This window comes from Lagenorhynchus albirostris, chromosome 1 (assembly GCF_949774975.1).
Source record: "Lagenorhynchus albirostris chromosome 1, mLagAlb1.1, whole genome shotgun sequence".
Classification (NCBI taxonomy): Eukaryota; Metazoa; Chordata; class Mammalia; order Artiodactyla; family Delphinidae; genus Lagenorhynchus; species Lagenorhynchus albirostris.
This window is the reverse complement of record NC_083095.1, coordinates 120,489,751-120,511,594: the sequence shown is the minus strand read 5'-3', so window position 1 is coordinate 120,511,594 and position 21,844 is coordinate 120,489,751. Positions and strand designations below refer to the sequence as shown.

The following is a 21,844-nucleotide window of genomic DNA, read 5'->3' as shown; positions in this document are numbered from 1 at the left end:
AGTTTACTGATCTTTTTATTGGTTCTGTGTGGTTTGCCTAGCAATAACATACTTTATTTACATGCCCTCCCCTCACACTTAGTGCAAGAGAAAGAGAAGTAAAGGAGACATTTAAGGAATTAAATGGCCAGTGCCTTCTGCAGGGATCAAGTGTTTCTTCAGGCTACTGTCTAATAATAACAAATTATTTCTTGTAGTTTGTAAACACTATTTGAAATCTGAAAAGGCTCTGGCCTAGCATTTAGGAAAAACCTGGGTTTGAGGTTGGTGTGTTCGACAATCCATTTACCTCACTGGTCCTTAATTTCTTCATCTTAATTTCACCTTTAATAGAAAAAAAATACCAGAAAATATAATATTCCTATGTAATCACTAAGAATTGCTTACCCAAGTTAAAACGTTTTGCCCTATTTATCTCAGATTTTTAAAAATTAAAGTTTATGGATACATTCGAAGATTCCTTCCCTCCCATATCTTATTTTCCTTTTTCTTTTTCTTTAAGACTTAGGGGTTGGACTAGGTAACACCTAAGGGTCCTTCCAGTGCCAATACTCTGTGATTCTAATTGTAAACATACTGTGAAATTGTGAAGTATACTGCCTGAGGCTTTTGAATTTTTTCATGTTAGAAATTAAAATGCCATAATAATAATTCATTCTTCCCCTCTTTTTTGGTGAAGTGTAGGAAAGGAAACTTTCTTTTCTTACAATTTATTTTGTTTTTTTACAATAAGGTATTCTGCCCATGGCCAACATCAACTTTATAACAGGCCAGAGCAAATAAACCCATTTCTTTTAGGAAATGCCTCCAGTGGAAGTCCAATCAGGTTTATTAGCCCATAGCTGTGCGTCTGTAAAGTTTTGCTGCCTTTTATTTTTGTGATAGTCATAAAGGAGGGAATAAGTCATGAGCTTTTTATAGTTATTGCTCAAATATTTTCTTTGTAGCCCTAATTTCCTCATTAAAATAGAAAGGCAAAATGTGAGTTGACTATTTCTTTTTTTTTTTTTTTTTTTTTTTTTTTTTTTTTTGGTACGCGGGCCTCTCTCCGTTGTGGCCTCTCCCGCCGCGGAGAGCAGGCTCAGCGGCCACGGCTCACGGGCCTAGCCGCTCCGCGGCATGTGGGATCTTCCTGGACCGGGGCACGAACCCGTGTCCCCCGCATCGGCAGGCGGACTCTCAACCACTGCGCCACCAGGGAAGCCCCGAGTTGACTATTTCTGTGTTTTGAAGAAATTTATCTTAAACTTTTTATAGTAAACAAGTGGGATTATTAAGTTATTTAAGAAAACAGCTGATATTTGTGACATCTATGACGGTGACAAGTTTTATAAAGAATTTAAAATTTTATATGACCTTACTTGAAAACTATTTGCTTTAGCAGATAAGGTTTATGAGTCATAGAGTTTGGCTTTTTCAGGTTTTTTTTCTTGTTAAATTTTCGTATCTTGAGGAGGGGAATAATTCAACCTGCAAAAATTTCACACAGCTGATCTTACTATTCTTTCCAAACAAGGGATAAATGGATACTTTTTTGCCTAGCCTATGACAGTGGTTTTCAAGCAGGAATGAGTTTGCCCCTAAGAGGATATTTGGTTATGTCTGAGACACTTTTGATTGTCACGTAGTGGGGAGAGGTGTGCTTGTGGTATCTGGTGGGCGAACTCCTGAATGCTGTTACATTCTACAGTGCACAGGACAGCTCTCCACAGAAAGGAATTACCAGCCCAAAATGTTTGTTGAGAAACCCTAGTCGAAGGGGAATATTGAGATTGTATTCTGCATTTATAGGAGACCTTCTGGTGCTAAACAGGTTGTAGTAGGAAGTAAAAAAGGACTTAGAGGAATTATATGCTTCATGAAATTTATAACTTAAGAGAGAAACAGAAGTCTTAAGAAGTGACTTGGTATCATGTCAGTAAAAAATGCATAGTCTTTGCTTGGATGATATCAGGAAGTTTTAGAAATCAAAATGTGTTGACATAAGTTGAAAAACGTGCTGTGCATATATTCATATATATATATATAGGCATTCACAATGAAATCCACAATAAACAAAAAATTACAGAGTGAGAAGGATGGGGCAAATTATTGGAATGTCTAGAATCAGGAAGTATACTGTCGGTATTGCCTTAAATTGGAGAAGAAAAATAAAGAAAACTTTATCATTTTTCTTGTTTTTATTCTTTTAAAGATTTTTTTTAATGCCAAGAAATTCCTATGTATTTTTATTTATTTTTTTTATTTGCGGTACGCAGGCCTCTCACTGTTGTGGCCTCTCACTGTTGTGGCCTCTCCCATTGCGGAGCACAGGCTGTGGACTCGCAGGCTCAGCGGCCATGGCTCACGGGCCCAGCCGCTCCGCGGCATGTGGGATCTTCCCTGACCGGGGCACGAACCCGTGTCCCCTGCATCGGCAGGTGGACTCTCAACCTCTGTGCCACCAGGGAAGCCCTCCTATGTATTTTTAAAAGTGATTTAAGCATAATGATTTTTTAAAAATTCTTGCTGTTGTAGAAAAATGAAAAATTATTTACTAGCTGTGGGACATGGGAGAAAAATTTTAATTCTTTAAGCCTCAGTTTCCTTATCCCCCTTTTAAAATGGGGAAATAACATTCTGTGTTTGTAAAATAAGTCATGTGAAAATTCTTTGTAATTATAATTGTTAAATGGTTAATACTGACAGGAGTAGTGACGATACACAAACCTAGCCAAGTGATGGAAACCAGCCTGCTTATTTTATTTTACAGGCATACCTTGGAGATTTTGTGGGTTTGGTTCCAGACCACTGCAATAAAGTGAATATCAAAATAAAGCAAGTCACATGAATTTTCTGGTTTCCTAGTGCATATTAAAGTTAATGTTTATACTGTACTATAGTCTCTTTAGTGTACAAGAGCATTATGTCTAAAAATATGTACATACCTAATTAAAAAATACTTTATTGCTAAAAAATGCTAACCATCATCTGAGGCTTTGATGAGTCGTGATCTTTTTGCAATAGGAACATCAAAGATCACTGATCACCATAACAAATATAATAATAATGAAAAAGTTTGAAATATTGCAAGAATTACCAAAATGTGACACAGAGACGTGAAGTGAGCAATTGCTGTTGGAAAAATGGCACCAATAGACTTGCTTGACAGGGTTGCCACAAACCTTTAATTTGTAAAAAACAGTACGTGTGAAGCTCAGTGAAGTGCAGTAAAATGAGGCATGCCTGTATTTTCCTAAGTATATTTCTTCCAGGGTTTTCACATTCTGCAGTGTGATAATTTTGTGTAGAGTTAACACCACGTGTCTAAACACCACATATCTAAAAATATCTTATTTTCCAAAATTTGTTCTTTAAAGAAAAAAAAAACTATTTGCATACGAGTTTACACTTACAGTACTTATACTATCTGCCAGTTATTTTGTCAGTCAGATTTTCAGAGGTTCAGAAAAATGCCTGGTGGGCATGTTGCTGCCTATGCAGGTCAGAAGGTTTATCTAGATTTTTGTTCTCCACAGACTGGTACCAGGAGATAAATTGCACAGCTCTTAGCTATTTTTGGAGTGTCCAGGATTTAATTGTTTTAAGAGTAACATATATTTGAAAAGGTATGTTGAAACATCAGATCTTTTGCAATTCAGTTTAAGTAGGATTGTTGCAATGTAGAACCTTTGTCAGTTTGATTTTTCAAAGTCATTTACTGTGAAAAGTCATCAGAAGATGTCCGTTCAGAATTCTGCTGCTCTCACTTCCATTTGACAGGTAGAATATACATAGAGGCTGTAATGTGTTGGGTGCAAGAGTTGCCTATGGTGACCTGCTGCCCACCAGTAGGATTAGGAGCCAGGTGGAGTGCCTTCAGAGTTTGTAGCTCTGCAAGCCAGGCTGAGCCCATGCTTATTACCCTATTGTCCTACACTCCACCCCTGACACTTCTCCATCAGCTGCCAGATGTTGTCGGAGCAACAGGATAAGGAAGGAGGAAACCTGGGATCTAATTACGTATCCAGTACTGCCTGGTTCATTGGCTTTTGGCAGTCACTGACCAGTGACCACTGGCTTCTTATCTGTAAATGAGGTGAGACAAGGTCATTTCTTCTCGCTTTGAACTTCTGTGACTTGAATAAGGCCAGAGCAGCGTGAGCTCCTTCATTAAGTTGTAGTGCCACTTGCTCTGCATTCATGGTGAGAAATGGTAGTCAGATCATGTTTCTTTCCTTTCTGTTCTTCACTCGGTACCAGTGAGCAGAGAGCCACAGTCATGAAATACGACAAGAAAAATAAAGTTTCAGCCTCATGCTGATTATTTGAGAATCCAAATGTATATATATAGTCTTAACAGGTAGTCAAAGGGCAGCTTGAGAATGCAAGAAAAAACAGGCCTCTTTGCTTCTTTTTACCTTGATCCATAAAACATAGCAGTATCTAAGTGTTTCTAAACCTGTTGAGGAATTTTTTTTTATTCCTTTCCACCCAGCCAGCACTTGGTGTAGTGAAAGCCACATTTCTTATTAGCTTGTCCTATAGTATGTAAAATGAACAACAAAAAGTTCAATATTATAATGTACTTAGGCTTAGTTATCATTATTTAAAACAACACTTTAAAATTTTATTGAAAACAACTTTCCACATACTTGAATAGTATCATAAATGAAAACTTCACCTCTTTTCTACAAATAGAGCTGGAAGGTGGTACTTGGGTAACCATTCTGCTAGGAGGCTCTGCCATACTACTCATTCTTATGAAAGCCCTGAAATGTACTTGAAAAGGAGAAAGTTCAGTGGTGACATGGCAGCTTTCCACCTTTCTTTGCCAAAACTTCCTGTTTCAATAGGGAAATGGAAGAGTGAGAGTCAGTTGTTTCTTCTCCTTCCCTTAGCTTCCCCTCCCAAGATAAAGTTACTGTGAACTACTATTAAAATGAGTCTGGATGGGTTAATTTGGGTTAAATATTGAGTGATCCAAAAGGTTTGTTCGTTTTTTTCTGTAAGATGGCTCTAGTAGCACTTAGTTCTTTAACTTCATTCGAAAACATTTTGTTAGATTGTATGTGACAGCTCTCACATCAGCATGCATTTAAAAAAAGAGTTTTCAAAATTGGTGAATTTTTGTGTAGCCGTTTTAATATTGAAGATGGAAGAAAAAAGCAGCATTTTCGGCATATTATGCTTTATTATTTCAAGAAAGGTAAAAACGAAACTGAAATGCACAAGAAGTTGTGCAGTGTATGGAGAAGGTGCTGTGACTGATCGAACGTGTCAAAAGTGGTGTGCGAAGTTTTGTTCTGGAGATTTCTCCCTGGACGATGCTCCATAGTCTGGTAGACCAGTTGAAGTTGATAGCGATCAAATCGAAACAATAATTGAGAACGTCCAACGTTATACTGCACAGGAGATAGCCAACATACTCAGAATATCCAAATCAAGCGTTGAAAATCATTTACACCAGCTTGGTTATGTGAATCGCTTTGATATTTGGGTTCCACCTAAGTTAAGTGAAAAAAACCTTCTTGACCATATTTCTGTGTGCGATTCTCTTCTGAAACGTAATGAAAACGTTCCGTTTTTAAAACAAATTGTGACGTGCGATGAAAAGTGGATACTGTATAGTAATATGGAACTGAAGAGATCGTGGGGCAAGCGAAATGAACCACCACCAACCACACCAGAGGCCGGTCTTTGTCCAAAGAAGGTGATGTTGTGTAATGGTGGGATTGGAAGAAGTCCTCTATTATGAGCTCCTTCTGGAAAACCAAACGGTTAATTTCAACAAGTATTGCTCCCAATTAGACCAACTGAAAGCAGCACTCGACAAAAAGCGTCCAGAATTAGTTAACAGAAAAAGCATAATCTTCCATCAGGATAACCATTTACTACATTGACACAGTAGTCTTAGGCCAGTCACTTAAGCTCTCCAAGCCCCAGTTTCTTTCCGTGTCCTGCCTCCTTCACCAGGAGGCTGTGAGGATCAAGTAATGTAATAGCTCTGAAAGTATTTTCTAAAATAGAAAGGTTTATGTTCTTATTGTATTCATTCCTATTTCAGTACAATATGCATTCTAATTAATTGAGTCAAGACTTATTGAGTACCTACTATGAGGAGAATCAATAAGGAGTTTATGATCAGGTTGGGGATTTAAATAGTTAAGTGTTAAGTGCCATAAGACAGGTGTAGTGAAACGTCTGTGAAAGTTCAGATAGGTTATTTCTGACTGGAGGTATTTAACGTCAGCACTATATTTCTTGCATTTATTTTGTAGGTCATTTTGTGTTTTAAAAGCCATTCTTCGACTGAGGTGGGCTTGTTCCAAATTATGCCAGTACCATTTGATTCTTATTCATAAATATACTAACCTTGTTATTTTCTGTAATTTAGCAACCATTTCTTTTTCTATTGAACTTTTCTGAGATGGCTCCAACACTGCTTGCCTTGGTTTTATTTGCTAATTTAATGGATTTACTTTCATTCCCCTCTTCTGGTTCATTTGTAAAGATTATTAGATAAATTTTGATCCAGGATTTACTTTTGTAAGATACTTCTTAAAATATCCTGCAAGATTAGCTTTGAAACTGTATATGTGACTCTAGTCAGATATGCTCATCCAAAATGTTTCTGTTTATTTATGAGTATCATACAGGGTTAAAAATTAGAAATTTTGTCTTCTGAAGCCAGACTACACTTATTGCTTGCTGTCATCCTTTAGGGTTGCCAATCCATCATAGAAGGAAATCATTTCACAGAATTTCTCTACTTGTCTCTCACCTTGGTTTCTTTAGAAATTCATGGGATTAGGGACACTTGATTGTGGGATTGGCGTTAGTGCCTTCCTTGCTGGCAGAGTTAAGTCTATCCATCTCCAATGATTAGTCATTCTCCCCTCGCCTTTTTTGTTTTGGTTATTGTTAAAAGATTAGACACATATTTACCCTTCCTCTAGGTTTTCAGGAACTTCCTATGGCCTCTGTGTGTTCTTAGCCCAGGGTGATCTGATTACAGTTATTCAAGTTATTTGCATGTGTATAGAATTATGTTATCTTGAATAGAAATGGAAAGCTAAATCTTAACTTTTTCCTTAGTATTGAGTTAAATATAAGATGGTTGATATTTAGGAGGGAGTCTGCTTTCTGTATCTCCAGAAAAGCGTGCATTTTAGTGGAAGAGTACTTCTTAGCACAGTGCCTTACTTAGATAAGGCATGCATCTACTGGTTGAATGAATGAATGCACTTTTACCCTGGTGCAGAAATACACTGCTGTTCCTCCCCTTTTCTTTGTGTTAGGACTAGTGGCTCCTCCTTCAGTGCAAATAATTCATAGACTGTATCATTCTTATTTCATTGTTATATTTACTGTTTGTTAGGTAACATTCACATTTTTCAGAGAGGAAGTATGCATTTGTTTGCTGGACTCTAAGTAGTAGAAATAGATCTTTTTTATGTGTCTGTAGAGACGGTAAATAGTAAATATAGAAAGAATTTGTATAAAATATATTGAGGTCATATTGACATTAGAATTTACCTTGTTTTGTTCCCCATTTCATATTACAATTTGTATAATAGTTTTTAACATTAAAGTAATACATGTTTATTGTAAAAACTAGAAAATACTGAAGAACATTAATAAAAAGTCCTTAATTCTACCTCCTAGCAATAATTGCCATTACCGTTTTTTATCTGCCTTTCTAAATATACTTGTTTAGCTCTGTTAGCCATATTGGTAGTTTTCAGTATTTCACATGTTAAATACCATCTATTACTTCATTAAAGAGTGAGAATGTCACTGCAGTAGAAAGTGTGCTTTTTATGAGGGCGCTTATTATGTTAGTGCCTTAATAATTATTAGAAAATGCCTCATATCTACTGCAGGTTACTTGTGAGCACTCCTGGTGACCCTTGACCCACTAGTTGAAAATTAATGGGTAGGACAATCAAAATTCATGAGCAAGTTTACAAGTCTCCATATGGTCTTAGATCGTGTTAAATTGGTTTGGATTCCTTCAAATATGCACTAGCTTCTGTGCAGATCAATTCTTTTGGCCTGAGTAGAATTCCCACTTGTAATTTTTTGTAATTCGCCATCCGACAGAATTAAACCCAGGAATATTTTTCCACTTTATATAATTTTTATACATATAATGCGTTTTAAGGATTTTTTCCCAATTCTCGAACATGTCAGTTTTCCATGACTACTGTATTATCCCTATATTTGATCAGTGATGACATCTTGTCAGTTCTGCCTCCAGAGTAACTTGTTGTTGGTGGTGTTGTATTGGTTTTTATTTTTACTTCTTTTTTTAAAAAAATTATTTATTTTTTTTATACCACAGGTTCTTATTAGTTATCTATTTTATACATACTAGTGTATATATGTCAATCCCAATCTCCCAGTTCCTCCCACCACCACCACCACCTTGGGGTCTGTACGTTTGTTCTCTACATCTGTGTCTCTATTTCTCTCTTGTAAACTGGTTCATCTGTACCATTTTTCTAGATTCCACATATATGTGTTAGTATACGATATTTGTTTTTCTCTTTCTGACTTACTTCACTCTGTTTGACAATCTCTAGATCCATCCACGTCTCAACAAATGACCCAGTTTCGTTCCTTTTAATGGCTCAGTAATATTCCATTGTATATATGTACCACATTTTCTTTATCCATTCGTCTGTCGATGGGCATTTAGGTTGCTTCCGTGTCCTAGCTATTGTAAATAGTGCTGCAATGAACGTTGGGGTGCATGTATCCTTTCGAATTATGGTTTTCCCTGGTATATGCCCAGGAGGGGGATTGCTGGACCATATGGTAGCTCTGTTTTTAGTTTTTAAAGGAACCTCCATACTGTTCTCCATAGTGGCTGTATCAATTTACATTCCCACCAATGGGATAAAAGGGTTCCCTTTTTTCCACTGCCTCTCCAGCATTTGTTGTTTGTAGACTTTTTGATGATGGCCATTCTGACCATGTGAGGTGATACCGCATTGTAGTTTTGATTTGCATTTCTCTAATAATTGGTGATGTTGAGCAGCTTTTCATATGCCTCTTGGCCATCTGTATGTCTTCTTTGGAGAAATGTCTGTTTAGGTCTTCTGCCCATTTTTTGATTGGGTGGTTTGTTTTTTTAATATTGAACTGCATGAGCTGTGTATATATTTTGGAGATTAATCCATTGTCGATTCATTTGCAAATATTTTTTCCCATTCTGAGGGTTGCTTTTTCTGTTGTTTATAGTTTCCTTTGCTGTGAAAAAGCTTTTAAGTTTCATTAGGTCCCATTTGTTTATTTTTATTTCCATTACTCTAGGAGGTGGATCAAAAAAGATCTTGCTGTGATTTATGTCAAAGAGTGTTCTTCCTATGTTTTCCTGTAAGGGTTTTATAGTGTCCGGTCTTACATTTAGGTCTGTAATCCATTTTGAGTTTATTTTTGTATATGGTTTTAGGGAGTGTTCCAATTTCATTCAATCACATGTAGCTGTCCAGTTTTCCCAGCACCACTTATTGAAGAGACTGTCTTTTCTCCATTGTATATCCTTGCCGCCTTTATCATAGATTAGTTGACCATAGGTGTGTGGGATTATCTCTGGGCTTTCTCTCCTGTTCCATGGATCTATATTTCTGTTTTTGTGCCAGTACCATATTGTCTTGATTACTGTAGCTTTGTAGTATAGTCTGAAGTCAGGGAGTCTGAGTCTTCCAGCTCTGTTTTTTACCCTCCAGATTGCTTTGGCTATTCGGGCTCTTTTGTGTCTCCATACAAATTTAAGATTTTTTGTTCTAGTTCTATAGAAAATGCCATTGGTAATTTGATAGGGATTGCATTAAATCTGTAGATTGCTTGGGGTCGTATAGTCATTTTCACAATATTGATTCTTCCAATCCAAGAACATGGTAAATCTCTCCATCTGTTTGTGTCATCTTTGATTTCTTTCATCAGTGTCTTACTTTTCTGAGTATAGGTCTTTTACCTCCTTAGGTAGATTTATTCCTAGGTATTTTATTTTTTTGTTGCAGTGGTGAATAGGATTGTTTCCTTAATTTCTCTTTCTGATATTTTGTTGTTAGTGTATAGGCATGCAAGAGATTTCTATGCATTAATTTTTTATCCAGCAACTTTACCAAATTCATTGATTAGCTCTAGTAGTTTTCTGGTGGCATCTTTAGGATTATCCATGTATAGTATCATGTCATCTGCAAACAGTGACGGTTTTACTTCTTCTTTTCTGATTTGGATTCCTTTTATTTCTTTTTCTTCTCTGATTGCCGTGGCTAGGACTGCCAAAACTATGCTGAATAATAGTGGCGAGAGTGGACATCCTTGTCTTGTTCCTGATCTTAGAGGAAATGCTTTCAGTTTTTCACAATTGAGAATGTTGTTTGCTGTGGGCTTGTCATATATGGCCTTTATTACATTGAGGTAGGTTCTCTCTATGCCCACTTTCTGGAGAGTTTTTATCATAAATGGGTGTTGAATTTTGTCAGAAGCTTTTTCTGCATCTATAGAGATGATCATATGGTTTTTACTCCTTCAGTTTGTTAATATGGTGTATCACATTGATTGATTTGCATATATTGAAGAATCCTTGCATCCCTGGGATAAATCCCACTTGATCATGGTCTATGATCCTTTTTTTTTGTGGTACGCGGGCCTCTCACTCTTGTGGCCTCTCCCGTTGCAGATCACAGGCTCCGGACGCTCAGGCTCAGTGGCCATGGCTCACGGGCCCAGCCGCTCCATGGCATGTGGGATCTTCCCGGACCGGGGCACGAACCCGTGTCCCCTGCATCGGCAGGTGGACTCTCAACCACTGCTCCACCAGGGAAGCCCTATGATCCTTTTAATGTGTTGTTGGATTCTGTTTGCCAGTATTTTGTTGGGAATTTTTGTATCTATATTCATCAGTGATATTGGTCTGTAGTTTTCTTTTTTTGTAGTATCTTTGTCTGGTTTTGGTATCAGGGTGATGGTGACCTCGTAGAATGAGTTTGGGAGTGTTCCTTCCTCTGCAATGTTTCGGAAGAGTTTGAGAAGGATGGGTGTTACTCTTCTCTAAATGTTTGATAGAATTCACCTGTGAAGCCATCTGGTCCTGGACTTTTGTTTGTTGGAAGATTTTTAATCACAGTTTCAATTTCATTACTTGTGATTGGTCTGTTCATATTTTCTGTTTCTTCCTGGTTCAGTCTTGGAAGGTTATACCTTCTTAAGAATTTGTCCATTTCTTCCAGGTTGTCCATTTTATTGGCATAGAGTTGCTTGTAGTAGTCTCTTATGACACTGTATTTCTGTAGTGTTCTTTGTAACTTCTTTTTCATTTCTAATTTTATTGATTTGAGTCCTCTCCCTCTTTTTCTTGATGAGTCTGGTAAAAGGTTTATCAATTTTGTTTATCTACTCACAGAACCAGCTTTTCGTTTTATTGATCTTTGTTATTGTTTTCTTTGTTTCTATTTCATTTATTTCTGCTCTGATCTTTATGATTTCTTTCCTTCTGCTAATTTTGGGTTTTTATTATTCTTCTTTCTCTCATTCCTTTAGGTGTAAGATTAGATTGTTTGAGATTTTTGTTGTTTCTTGAGGTAGGATTTTATTACTATAAACTTCCCTCTTAGAACTTCTTTTGCTGCATTCCATATGTTTTGGATTGTCGTGTTTTCATTGTAATTTGTCTCTAGGTGTTTTTTGATTTCCTCTTTGATTTCTTCAGTGATCTCATGGTTACTTAGTAATGTATTGTTTAGCGTCCATGTGTTTGTGTTCTTTATGTTTTTTCCTGCTGTACTTGACTTTTAATCTCATAGTGTTGTGGTTGGAAAAGATGTTTGATATGATTTCAATTTTATTAAATTTACTGAGGCTTGCTTTGTGACCCAAGATGTGATCTGTCCAGGAGAATGTTCTGTGTGCACTTGAGAAGTAAGTGTAATGTGCTGTTTTTGGATGGAATGTCCTATAAATATCAGTTAAGTCTATCTGGTCTGTGTGTCATTTAAGGATCGTGTGTCCTGATTACTTTTCTGTCTGGGTGATCTGTCCATTGATGTAAGTGAGGTGTTAAAGTCCCCCACCATTATTGTGTTACTATCGACTTCCTCTTTTATAGCCGTTAGCAGTTGCCTTATGTATTGAGATGCTCCTATGTTGGGTGCATATATATTTATAACTGTTATATCTTCTTTTTGGATTGATCCCTTGATCATTATGTAGTGTCCTTCCTTGTCTCTTGTAACATTCTTTATTTTAAAGTCTATTTTATCTGATATGAGTATTGGTACTCCAGCTTTCTTTTGATTTACATTGGCATGGAAAATCTTTTTCCATCCCCTCACTTTCAGTCTGTATGTGTCTGTAGGTCTGAAGTGGGTCTCTTGTAGACAGCACATATATGGGTCTTGTTTTTGTATCCATTCAGCCAGCCTGTGTCTTTTGGTAGGAGCATTTAACCTATTCACATTTAAGGTAATTATCGATACGTATGTTCCTGTTGCCATTTTCTTAATTGTTTTGGGTTTGTTTTTGTAGGTCCTTTTCTTCTCTTGGGTTTCCCACTTAGAGAAGTTCCATTAGCATTTGTTGTAGAGCTGCTTTGGTGGTGCTGAATTCTCTTAGCTTTTGCTTGTTTGTAAAGCTTTTGATTTCTCTGTCGAATCTGAGTGAGACCCTTGCCAGGTAGAGTAATCTTGGTTGTAGGTTCCTCTCTTTCAACACTTTAAATATATAGTACCATTCCATTCTGGCTTGTAGAGTTTCTGCTGAGAAATCAGCTGTTAACCTTATGGGAGTTCCCTTGTAAGTTATTTGTCATTTTTCCCTTGTTGCTTTTAATAATTTTTCTTTGTCTTTAATTTTTGTTAGTTTGATTAATATGTGTGTCAGCATGTTTCTCCTTGGGTTTATCCTGCCTGGGAGTCTCTGTGCTTCCTGGACTTGGGTTGCTATTTCGTTTCCTATGTTAGGGAAGTTTTCGGCTTTAATCTTTTCAAATATTTTCTCAGGTCCTTTCTCTCTTCTCCATCTGGGACCCCTATAATGTGAATGTTGGTGCGTTTAATGTTGTCCCAGAGGTCTCTTAGGCCGTCATCATTTCTTTTCATTCTTTTTCTTTATTCTCTTCTGTGGCAGTGAATTCCACCATTCTGTCTTCCAGGTCACTTATCTGTTCTTCTGCCTCAGTTATTCTGCTGTTGATTCCTTCTAGTGTATTTTTCATTTCAGTTATTGTATTGTTTATCTCTGTTCTTTAATTCTTCTAAGTGTTTGTTCTTTAATTCTTCTAGGTCTTTGTTAAACATTTCTTGCATCTTCTCGATCTTTGCCTCCATTCTTTTTCTGAGATTCTGGATCATCTTCACTATCATTATTCTGAATTCTTTTCCTGGAAGGTTGCCTATCTCCATTTCGTTTAGTTGTTTTTCTGGTTTTTTTTTCTTGTTCCTTCATCTGGTACACAGTCCTCTGTCTTTTCATTTTGTCTGTCTTTCTGTGAATGTGGTTTTCGTTCCACAGGCTGCAGGATTGTAGTTCTTTTTGGTTCTGCTGTCTGCCCTGTGGTGGATGTGGCTATCTCCAACATAACTTTTTTTTTTTTTTTTTTTTTGCGGTACGCGGGCCTCTCACTTCTGTGGCCTCTCCCACTGCGGAGCACAGGCTCCGGACGCGCAGGCCTAGTGGCCATGGCCCACGGGCTGCTCCGCGGCACGTGGGATCCTCCTGGACCGGAGCACGAACCCGCGTCCCCCGCATCGGCGAGTGGACCCCCAACCACTGCGCCACCGGGGAAGCCCCAACATAACTTTTTAATCTATCTCTTTGACTCTGAAGTTACTGCCTACTTCAGGTTTTAATTTTTCTGCAGTATATTGTAGACGCTTTCTTCCTATTATCATGCTGTAGTATTTTCTTCACGTTTGTGAGGCTTCTTACCTCTTACTTTCCTTTTGAAGTTTTTAAGTTTATCTTAGGAATTTACAATATGCTTATACAAAGGAAATGAACTTTATTACATGGCAATAACAGCTGTGATTATTTTAGTATCTAGTCTTGTAGTTGTTATCTGTGCATAGGAAGCATAATATTTTTAAAAAAATAAATGTGTCATGAGTGATTTAGAAAATGCATAACTGCATAATTTATACTTGTATTTAGTGTTGAAACTTTAGTTTTAGTAATCTTTAGAGAATTTAAGTGAAATGAAAACCTTTTTCTTTTGCTTAAGTTTTTATGTAAGTAAGAATACTTACATATTGTGTATCAACATGTAAGTGCAGTGTTTAAAATTTGAGTCATGTAATTGTGTTATTGTGGCTTTAGTTTTTTATAACTTAATATCTGAATAGACTTTTAAAAAATTGGACTAATAAAAGAATATTAGAACCATAAACAATAATTACTGGGAAAGTAGGATGTTTGAAGTTTTAAAAGATTAACACTGTGGTCTTGTAGAAAATATTCACTGACACCATGATTAAGGAAAGAATCCTGGATTACAGGATAATTGATCTGTTATAATAGTCACCTCTTTACTTCCTTCTTTTGAGATTTTGGCTTAATCATTAAAAATGATGGATACTTTCTTTGGTTCTAAAGTTCTTTAGTCTGAAAATCTTCAACTTCTTTCTTTTTTTTTTTAACATCTTTATTAGAGTATAATTGCTTTACAATGGTGTGTTTCAACTTCTTTCTCATTAAATGTTAGCCTGATTAACTGGTTTGTAATTTGTTTTGCATTGGGCTAACCTAAAATATTTACAACTAATACTTCTTATAAGTAGCAGCTCTTTTGTGCCAGTAGCTTCTTAAGTTCTTGAAGTTTGCTTTGCTCACTTAGCATTTAGCATAGTGTCATAGTGTTTGGTTTTGCATTAAGACAGGGTATACTATTTGGTGTATTAACTTCATATTTTTGTCTTTTATTTTTTAAAGGTAATGTGGCTTTAGATAATCTACAAATAAAAGAAAATGCTCTGGTAAGTTGTTTTTTTTTTTTTTTTAACTATGTTGAGTACTCAGTTAATTCAGTAAGCTCTTAGAAACCCTGGTTACTAGGTATCTGGTACCAGGTGCCAGATGAAGTGATTGAGTCGCTCAGAGAAGGATTACTTTTTTAACTGTTTGCTCTAGGAAAATCTGAGATTAAAGATTTAGGAAAAAAATTTTTTTACTGATGATAGAAATAGTATCTCTTGGAAAATAATAATGTTTTTCCCTTTTATATATTTGACTGTATAGCTTTGTAGTAGACATTTGTCTTAATGAAATAGTTTTCTTCAGAATTATCTTTAAATGTTTTACAGGTAAATAAGGGCTTTATTTTAACAATGTATCTAATAAATAATTGTATTTTTTTGAAATATATTGGCAGTCCAGCCTTATAATACTGTGGTAATTTTAAGAGGTAAAATAGATTTTTTTGGAATCTAGCTCTAGACAGTAATTTGGGTCATTTACTATTGAGCTAAAAACAAAACTCTCCCCATCTTCCAAGACCCCTACCCCCCTTTGTTTTTAGCCTCTTGGACTTAATTTGAGTTTATGAAATGTCTTAAGAATGAGTTTATTCTTTAATCAATAGGTCAGATTTATAATTAACGTACATTATGTTTTATAGTCCTAGCTTTGACCTCTGGTTGAATTTCTACATGATGAACTGTGTAATTAAGGAGAGCCTTATACACAAAGTTCTCCCATGACTGGGCTCATGGAAGCCAATTTTGAATGTTGAAGATCTAGGAGTAGAACTCAAGAAGTAACAGTTTATTTTGTTACTGGCATAGTGGAAAGGTCATGGACCTTGTACTCTGGCCGACGTGGGTTTGAGTGGTAGCTCTGGCTTTGACCAGCTGTGTGACTTTTGGGAAGTTTCTCAATTTCTTTGAGCATCAGTTTAATCATCTTTAGAACGAAGTTAATAATACAAAACAGTATAATATTTGTGTACCTTTGTGGCTTGAATAAAATAAAAAGTAGAGCCTGGCAAGTAGTGGACTCTCAAAATATTTAAATTTTCTTTCCCTCCCTTTATATAGGATGCTATAATTTTAAAAATTTTATCCAAAATTTTAGAACTTAAGATTCCATTGCTAGAGATTGGAATAAGGCTATTTTTACTCTACTTACGAAAATATTTTGGAAGATAATAAGTCTAAATAGAATTGTGGTTGCAGGGTATAAGTATCTAATATACTTAGATGACAGATTGCACTCTGTTAGCCTAATTTGAATTTTGGTTATGATTAAATCAATAAATTATTTTGTAATTTATATTCTCCATTAATTCAAACTAGCCTCCTTTCCCTAGTTAATCCAGCTTGGTGAGGTTTTACTTTGATATGGGTTCTTTACATTTATTTTGTGTGAAAAATTATTTCAGGAGGATTAAAATGTGTGTGAGACCACACTCATAGAAGTGTATAGTTTTCCATTGGTATCCTGTATGATATGAAGACCCTTGAATTTATTTGTCCCCTTCCCCTGCCCAACCCCTGGAGGGTAGAGCTGCTCTCTCATTACCAGTGAGGATTTTTTGTTTGGGTCTAAAACAAGGTTTATTGTCAAAATCTGTTAGCGTTTTGTTCAGTTTCTGTTCACTTAGAATAGTTGAGTAATCAGATAAGTGGGTAAATTGATTCTTTAGTTAATTATTTATTTATTTATTTTTTAGTTAAATTTTAATTGATTGGTTAATTCTTACCTAAAGTATGTATTTAAGTTGCCAGATTTCCATAGTATTGGCATGTAAGGTACACCTAACAGAAAGGCTATTCTGACTGGTTGAATTTTAAATTATTTTAAAGACTCAAGCGAACGTTGTGAATATCAGTTATTGTTTAGTACTCTGTGAATAAAAAAGTTATTTGAACTTTCTAGTGATTTGGAATCTAGATAAGTGAAAGTTCATCGTTATTGATTGGTACCTGTTAGTAACTTATCTAAAGTAAATGCTAATATGGTAGATAATATGTTGGGAATCTGCCTTTTAAGATTTGTTTATTCATTTACTGAATATTTTACTTGAAGAAGATTGTTTTCAACTTATTTAAGTGAAAAGAATCTTCCTTTTCCTTCCTTTTAGTATTTCACATAAGCAGTGTCCACCTGTTACTTTAAAAATTCATGGAATTTCCATCTGGCTTGGTTTGGTTTATTAAAACAACTAACTAGTTTACACAATTACTTTCTTTAACTACAAACTCTTTTTCTGTTGTTCTTATTTATAATTTTGCTTCTCTTATGAATTCTTTCTTTAAAGTCAAGTGTAAGTTAATAAAAACTTTTTTCAGCTGAGAAACATATCCTTTATGAGTTACTCAAATATAGAAAATCTATTTTGTTTTTCCTTAGAGATGATTGTGTATTTAAATTATGATAGAAAGGTGATTTGGGTGGGAGCTTAATAATTTAAGATGTTCTTTAATCTTTTTTCTTTCTTCTGAAGAGTGAATTGGATGTTCCTTTTAAAGTCAGGGCTGGCCAAATTGGTAAGTACTTCACTCTTCATTTGAATTTTTCTTCGTCCTTTTAGTTTTTTATTGTTCCTGTTATTTAATCTCAAACATCATTTTTAGCTTGAAAAAAATGTGAGAGGTTTTTGGTTTATGTTGATTAGAGCTTTCTGAGTTCTGAGCCTAATGTATACTATAGCTAGTATATACATCAAAGTTTTTGACAAAAGTTTAGGAAATTACACTCTAAAGTGGAAGGACATTTGAACTGCAATGATGTTTTTCAGGCTTGGTTCCACCACACAAAAATATCTTCATTTTCAAAATCGAAATGCAAATTTTGTGTGATTTTTCTTCATATGTCAAAGTAGTGTAATTTGCAAACTCTAGTAAAGAGAATTTAAGTGTAGCTTATTTCCCTCATATTTTGTTCAGCCATTTCACTTGATACATTGTGCAGCAGTGTGGCATAGAGGATATGTTTTGTTAAGCAGAAAGTCTTCCTTTGCAGCTAAACTTTTACACCAAGATCAGCCATAACTAAGCATACATCTTTGTTCGAGAAATTTTTTAATAGGAAGTTTAATATATCAAGTCCTTTCAACTAGTCCATACTACTTGGTTTTTACTTTTTTAAAAAATATAAATTACCACCCTACATGACTTACCCTTACTTTAGAATTTTCACTTATGCCACCATCCGTCCTTCTATCCCCATCACCCTGCTACTTCACCACATCACTTTCCTTCTTCATTCATTATTTTGTATTCAAGGGAGGCTTTGTCTTTTACTGTTCTAGTATCTCTTAGTAATTACTTGAATACTTCTGTGAATCTACATTATATATATGTGTTCGTTTTATAAAAATTTAAAAATTTTCCTTGAAAAAATTCCCCTTCGATCGAAAGTATCCCTAGGGCTCGCATTAGATTTTTTGTTCGTCTGTTACACAGAGCCTTGTGCTTTGTGAGGCGGTGATGTTTAGCAATGTTCTAGAAGTATTGTTGTAGCCCTACATGCTTAATCGAAATCCTTGAGTGAAGTTATAGCCATTCATTCATTCTTTTCCTTTTGAGATACATTGCTGTGGGAGAAGCAAGGCTAAATATATCTTTGTCCTTAAAGAAGTTATAGAGATCTAAAATTAGTATAAAATATTGCAGTGTCATTTCCAGGGTATTGGATGAGTTATATTTGACTAAAGAACTTATATGTTATTCATTATACTATTACCACTAGACATATTTTGGAAGAGATTTTCTAATGGTTCAGAATTTTTTCTGTTTGCTTTTAAAGTATTATAAGAATTTAATGGCTTCCTTCAAGGTTGCTCACTGAATTATGAGAGACCCTTTACATGTAAGGATGCAAAGCATATTTTCTTTCTACTTATCCCTGCTTTTGGGTTTATGGGGCATTTATATTAGTTATTAAATAACTGTTAGGCTAAAATATTACACCTAACCTGTAGAGTTAGTGTGGCTAAGTGGGCTCAAGGATGTTTTGGTTTTCTAAGAGCTAGACATATTTGTGGATACTCCTTTTACTTAAAAATTAAAAAAATTTTGTGATCTATAAAAGGAAGGCAGTAACATAATTTCAGTGGAATACAGAGTAATTAAGGATGGGAGGATAACGAGTTAGGGTAAAAGGAGAGAAGAAAAGGTGTAGAGAACAGGTAATCTCTTTTTGGTATATTAAAGGGGCATTTCCCACTTTTTCAGTCTCATGCTCACCAAGAAGGCAATCAAATCAGTTTTTACGAGTTGGTGAGATAACTACAAATAAAACACTATCCATTATAAATATATGTGGTACTCACTGTAAGATCAACAGACTTAGAAATGACTACCTCTAGGCATTACCTCTAGGTCCTCTGAAGTGGGAACCATTTAAGAAACTCATCAGTTTTATAAGCTGGAGAAAAATAAAAATTTAGATGGAGAAATAATTCGAGATTTTAACCTTGGTATGAGATTCCCAGCTAAAACTGGCTTGTGTCCATAGCCATTCAGGTGAATCAAGATATCCTCCCTTTGCATTGCATTATTTTATTTCCTCTTCAGCTTTTTATCCTGTTTGACAATTTTTTGAGCTTTGAGCATCTTTATTTAAAAGTGCCAATGATTCTGGTGGTATAAGTAGCTTAGTCATTCACATATTAGCATGAGTTAGTTGAATCAGATTCTTTGTCTTAAGAGTCTGATTGGCAGCACTGAGAGAACTATAGCTCTCAGTATAATGACTGTAGGGTCATTGTTTTTTAAATTGTGATGAGAGAAGGTATTTAATTTTGGAACATGGAAAACTGTGGGGTAGAAAATGTTTGGATAGAATTGTTCTAATACAGTTGAGAGCAGATTGGGACATTGGCTACCTGGAGACCTGGAAAGAGGGCATACTGAAGATTGGGAAGAGAGTAAAGAAATAAATGTGGAAAGATACCAAAGACAGATTTTGCCCATTTCAAAATTTAGCTGAGAATATGCCCTTTTTGTCTTCTCTCCTGCTTTGCGTAGCTTTTTTCCGTAAAACTCCAAACTTGGCTTAGTGACAGTTAGGGCCATAGTTCATCTATTATTATGGGTGAGAAAGTTTCTGTAGGTAAATTTCTGCAGAACCTGATATTAATCCCATTGTTTCTAAGAGAGAAGATGCGTTCTGCCTTTCATGAGATTTATAAGTAGATATTTGGAATATAACTGGTCTGAACTCCTGTAACTCATAATACTAGTAACCATAAAACAGTATACCTTGTCTTTAGGGTTGGCCTCTTCCAGTTGTAGCAATTTGGCATACTGTCAAAGTTCTATTCCTTTGGTACTCTTCTCTGTGTTGCTGCTTCAATTCCTGAGATCTTGAACAGATTTTTTTTTTTATACTAATGCTGTAGAGATGAAGTTGTAGGTATGGCTAGAACAGCATGTACAATATTCAGACCATCAGTTCTGGTTCCATTGATGACTTGGGTGCACTTAAGCATATAATTTAACCTGTCTGGGACTGAGTTTCCTTTTTTTTCAAAACTTAAGTAATAGTTGCCTCATTTTTCTTACGGTTTGGGAATATTAAATGAATTAATAGTTATCAAAAAGTTTGAAAAATATAAAGCACAATGTGAATAGTCACCTTAATGGTAATATAATATGGAAAAGATGTTTTAAACTGTGTTGGGTTTTTTTTTCTTTTTTTTTCTGAGTGATGTACATACTGTATGTGTGAAGGGTTTTGTGTACTTTTTCTCTTAATGAAAAGTGAGAAATGTATATCTTCTTGAGCATCCAAATAAGAAGGTTGAAATTATGTTCCTTTAGATAAATTAACTTTGAAGATTCCTTGGAAGAACCTTTATGGAGAAGCTGTTGTTGCGACCCTAGAGGGATTATACCTGCTTGTTGTCCCTGGGGCAAGTATGTTATTTTAGGTTTATAAGCATTATAGTAAACATCATAGTAAAATTATATAGCATCATAGTAAAATTAAATTGTTACCTACGTTAAGTATTTTAATATGTTTAGTAAAAAAGAAGATAATAGAAATAAACTAATCATATTCATATATGTACACATATACAATACATACATTTTACAGATACACATATATTGCCACATTTTATATAAAGTATTTTTATGCTATTGTTGGAAAGAATAATTTCAACCATTTTTGAAATTTATTCTATTGTCAACGAATAATTATTCTACAACTAAGGCTTCCTATTAAGTTGAGATACATTAGACTTTTACTTTTGGGAATAAAAGTAAATAAGTTTTTAAAAATGTGTTAATCTACAGACTGGAAAAATTTTTTTTCCCATTTTGTTGCTTCTGATTTTGAGTGAATGTTCTTTCAAAAATGTGTGTAAAGTAGATAATTGTTTTCATTATAAACTATAGTATTTTAATTTTTAAAATACTGATGTTTTTTAAAGTGATATCTTTCATTATTAATGTTTTTCCAGTTTGAGTACAATATATTGTTAAGAAAAGTTTGGGTATTTTAGGGGAAAATTACTTATATTTTCTCAACCATAAAAGAAACAATTTTTATTTTTACCTTTTGTTTTCCAGTCTTTACTGTATACATGCTTGATTTGATGTAGCATTTATCATATATACAACTGGATCTGGCTTTTTTGGTTAATATATATATTTTTGATATGTTTCACAGTTTTCATGGTGATAGTGACAATTTTGAAAGGCTATATGATATTCCATTATGGTCTGCCAACTGTTTTTTGCTATTATAGGGAACATTATAAACTCCTCCTTCTTATAGATATCTTACTCATTTTGTGTTACTTCCTTAGGATACATGATCAGAAATGAGATTACTAGATTAAAAGGATATATATGTTTTATGATTGTTGATACATGTTCTTGAATTACTTTCTGAAAGTCTTTTTATC

The 21,844-nt window shown here is 35.0% G+C and overlaps 1 protein-coding gene across 4 annotated transcripts in view; it reads left to right on the top strand.

Annotated features, from left to right (window-relative positions):
- The window catches only part of VPS13C (vacuolar protein sorting 13 homolog C), a 179,721-nt gene that overhangs the window by 1,531 nt on the left and 156,346 nt on the right, over window positions 1-21,844 (top strand). For all 4 annotated transcript variants that reach the window (XM_060151212.1, XM_060151193.1, XM_060151206.1 and 1 more), the window contains exons 2-4: window positions 14,920-14,963; window positions 17,432-17,474; window positions 20,754-20,849. In XM_060151212.1, the coding sequence (XP_060007195.1) occupies window positions 14,920-14,963; window positions 17,432-17,474; window positions 20,754-20,849 (183 nt within the window). The remainder of the gene's footprint in view (window positions 1-14,919; window positions 14,964-17,431; window positions 17,475-20,753; window positions 20,850-21,844) is intronic.